The sequence below is a fragment of the Vigna radiata genome, chromosome 7 (assembly GCF_000741045.1).
Source record: "Vigna radiata var. radiata cultivar VC1973A chromosome 7, Vradiata_ver6, whole genome shotgun sequence".
In the NCBI taxonomy this organism is placed as follows: domain Eukaryota; kingdom Viridiplantae; phylum Streptophyta; class Magnoliopsida; order Fabales; family Fabaceae; genus Vigna; species Vigna radiata.
This window is the reverse complement of record NC_028357.1, coordinates 979,205-982,363: the sequence shown is the minus strand read 5'-3', so window position 1 is coordinate 982,363 and position 3,159 is coordinate 979,205. Positions and strand designations below refer to the sequence as shown.

Genomic DNA, 3,159 nt, shown 5'->3' with positions numbered 1-3,159 from the left:
TTCGTGATGCGGGAGTTTTGTATGGCTTTGCAAAAGGATATTTAAGTTTGGATTTGATTCAGTATTAAATATTAAATTTTTTATTAGTATGGTAAGAATTTAACTTTTTATATTAATCATTCTTTCACTTTTTCTAATAAATACTTCAATAACCTTTCTCTTTTTGCATTATATTATGCATAAAATATTTCTCATCATTGATACACAATCCTTCAATCTTTAAGTAATGAAAATGTTAGTAGAGGTTGGGTCATGTCCTATTAAGAGACTATGATGAAGGTCATATTCCTTTCTCTCCAAGTATGCTACCTTTCATCTCCATTTTCTTTTCCATTCATGATTTATGTTTCATATCTTCAGTTTCGTCCTCTTTCTGTCTAGTTCTTACTCTGAATTAGGTCAAACTCGATTTCCTTAGATAAATCATCATTTATGATTCCACAAAGAAGACTTTGTTTCTCTGACATATAAAAGCGTTAAGTCATTCCAATGAAGAGAAAGATGTAGTGGTTGAAAGGCCAAGGACTAACTATGAAATACAACTAATCAGCCAATGCTGACTCAAGGTCTTCCTGCCTGTAGCACCTTATTATAGATGTGACTTATGCATATCCTCAAGAAAGGTGTTGAAAACCCTAAATAAATGGATATTAGAATGATATTTCGTGAGACTACAACTATATTTATAATTGATGATTCTCATTGTGTTCATAATTACCAAGAGTAATTACTCCTGTTTTTTTATGTATTATTTTGTGAATGTTATGAACTATTATCTTATTTTGGTTGTTCTTAATCGTAATTACTTATATTATGGTCTTAATCTCTCTGGGTTTGTTCCTAAATTATCATATGAGTATATTTTTTTCATTCTTTATTATGAGGGAAGTTTTTCATTGGTCTAGGGAGGAATATTTCGTCGAATTTGAATGTGATTCGGTCTGAGTTCTTATATTTCTTCATTGGTCATTATAAGAATAAAACTTTCTAGATTAGTCATTCTCCCCTCTTTTCGATCAGCTCTATACCCTGATAGTCCTTCATTCTTTTTGCTATATTATTATTCATATAAAATAAATCTCATCCTATCCGTATAATCTTTTAACCTTTAAGCAATTAAGTTATATCCTACTCATAATCCTTCAACTTTCTAGTAATAATGATTTAAGTTCAAATAGTATTGACACACTATATATTAAAAACAGAAAGAAAAAAAATATAAGGTTTAAATGTTATGTAGTCACCATGCAACAACTAAAGATACAACTAGTTAAGTGAAGTCAAAATTTATATGATGACATGCTCTTTCCAAATCATAGGCAGACATGTACACAATATCTTGCAAGCTAGCAGATGAAACAATTTACATTAGATAATTGAAATATTTATACAAAATGCTAATTAAGGTTGTTGAGGTTCACATGTAGAGATTAATCCACTCCATTCCATTGATGTAATGAGTTTCTGGAATGTAGAAAACATCACCATAATCATATTCTTCCACCCTAAACTCTTCAGGAAATGGTGGGTTCACAGCTTCCAGTAAATGTTTGCTTGAGGCTCTTTCATCACGCTCTTGTAACTGCTGAATCTCCTTCTTTGCTTCCAAAAGCTGCTCCTCCAGTTTCAATACCTATATTTGAACAATGCCATTGTTAGTTTTTGTTTTTTCCAGGAAGATGCAGTGTATTTGAACACGTCACGTGGGTTCTGATAAGTGCGCATTAACCATTGCCCAATGCCAGTGCACAAAACATTGTACGTACTTCATCCACGGCCGAAAGACAGTGGCTTTTATTTTACACCAAGGATGCCTTTTGGTGTTTCATGTCAAATCATTTGTCAATGTCTTGTTCCAAAAAAACTCTCCACTAAATTTCCTTAGAATAATGTTTTTCTAAATAGTTTTAGACTAGATTTTTATTTTATTTTCTGGGGTAATTTTAAAATGTCTTTACTTAAAAATATGTGATAAACGAAGATGATTATATATATTACTAGTTATATGCATGTTTTCTATCCAAATATTTCTTTAACTTGGAAAATTTTGTTCTTGAGATTTAAATCAAAGTAGTTATAAGTACGTGATTAAACTAGTAGTGGGAAATAAAATTCATAAAGCAGACTTTAAGAACTCAAGTAACAAAAGACGATGATATATAGATATAAGTATAAATACAGCAGAAACATTCCTAAACTTGCCCAAAAATTGACGTTATTGTTGTGAGAAAGAAGGTAACACAGATGAGATCGTTTTCTGCTACCAAGGTAATAAGATGCAAAACATTGTTTTCAACAAATTGCTTCGAGTACAAGAATAGTGTAGAGCAATGATGTATAGTAATGAAAAGCTATGTAGAAAAGAAAGTAATGAGGTATAAGTACCCGAGTCTCAAGGTGGCACTTCTGAAGCATGGTGGTTTCATGAACATTCTTAAGATTGGAGTACTCTTCCTCCAACTTTTTGGTTTTCCAACGAAATCGTCGATTTTGAAACCATACTGCAACTTGTCGAGGGTCCATACCAAGCTCAAATGCGATTTGGTCCTTCCTTTCAGATTCAAGTTTCTGTTCACTGCAGAAATTTTTCTCGAGAAGACTAACTTGCTCGGCAGTGAGCTTTCTCTTCTTGGGGGTGGCCGCAGCACCATTTTTGTTTCTCTTGCGTCTTGGCTTGGCTTCTTTTCCTGTGCAAAGACGTGTAAAGATTAATTTAAATTAAAAGAGTGTCGAATATCATATTGAAGATACAGAATGAATATATAGTAGAAAAATGTTGAGCGCTGTAATATGAATAGAGACCTTGTTGAGGAGGAGTTACTTCAGTGAATAATGCACCAGGATATTGGTGAGAGAAGAGCATCATTTGGCCTTCAAGTCGATTATTCATGGTCAAGTTTAGATATATAACTCTTTTGTTCTCTCAAAGATGTGTAAGATGTTCTTCTTGAAAGAGTTCAATGTCTACTGAGACACAACAAACACTTCGAGATTACCTTCTATTTATAAGCAAAATGATGGAAATATCTGTTTAGTTTGTGAACATGTTGAAGACGACTTCCAAATTGCTCCCAGGCTGACTTAAAATTGCAAGTAGGTGCCATTGTAGGCATTTTTTTTTTTCTTTATATTAAATTCTAAAATTGTATATCTAAAATA

At 32.4% G+C, this 3,159-nt stretch overlaps 1 protein-coding gene across 1 annotated transcript; it reads right to left on the bottom strand.

Annotated features, from left to right (window-relative positions):
* Nucleotides 1-1,336: 1,336 nt before the first annotated feature.
* LOC106768062 (homeobox-leucine zipper protein ATHB-40-like) lies at nucleotides 1,337-2,957 on the bottom strand. Its single transcript, XM_022784416.1, has 3 exons — nucleotides 2,803-2,957; nucleotides 2,386-2,687; nucleotides 1,337-1,633 (listed from the first exon to the last, which is right to left on the bottom strand). Exons 1-3 carry the CDS (start codon nucleotides 2,888-2,890, stop codon nucleotides 1,418-1,420), a joined length of 606 nt encoding a protein of 201 aa, XP_022640137.1. The 5' UTR covers nucleotides 2,891-2,957; the 3' UTR covers nucleotides 1,337-1,417.
* Nucleotides 2,958-3,159: the final 202 nt, after the last annotated feature.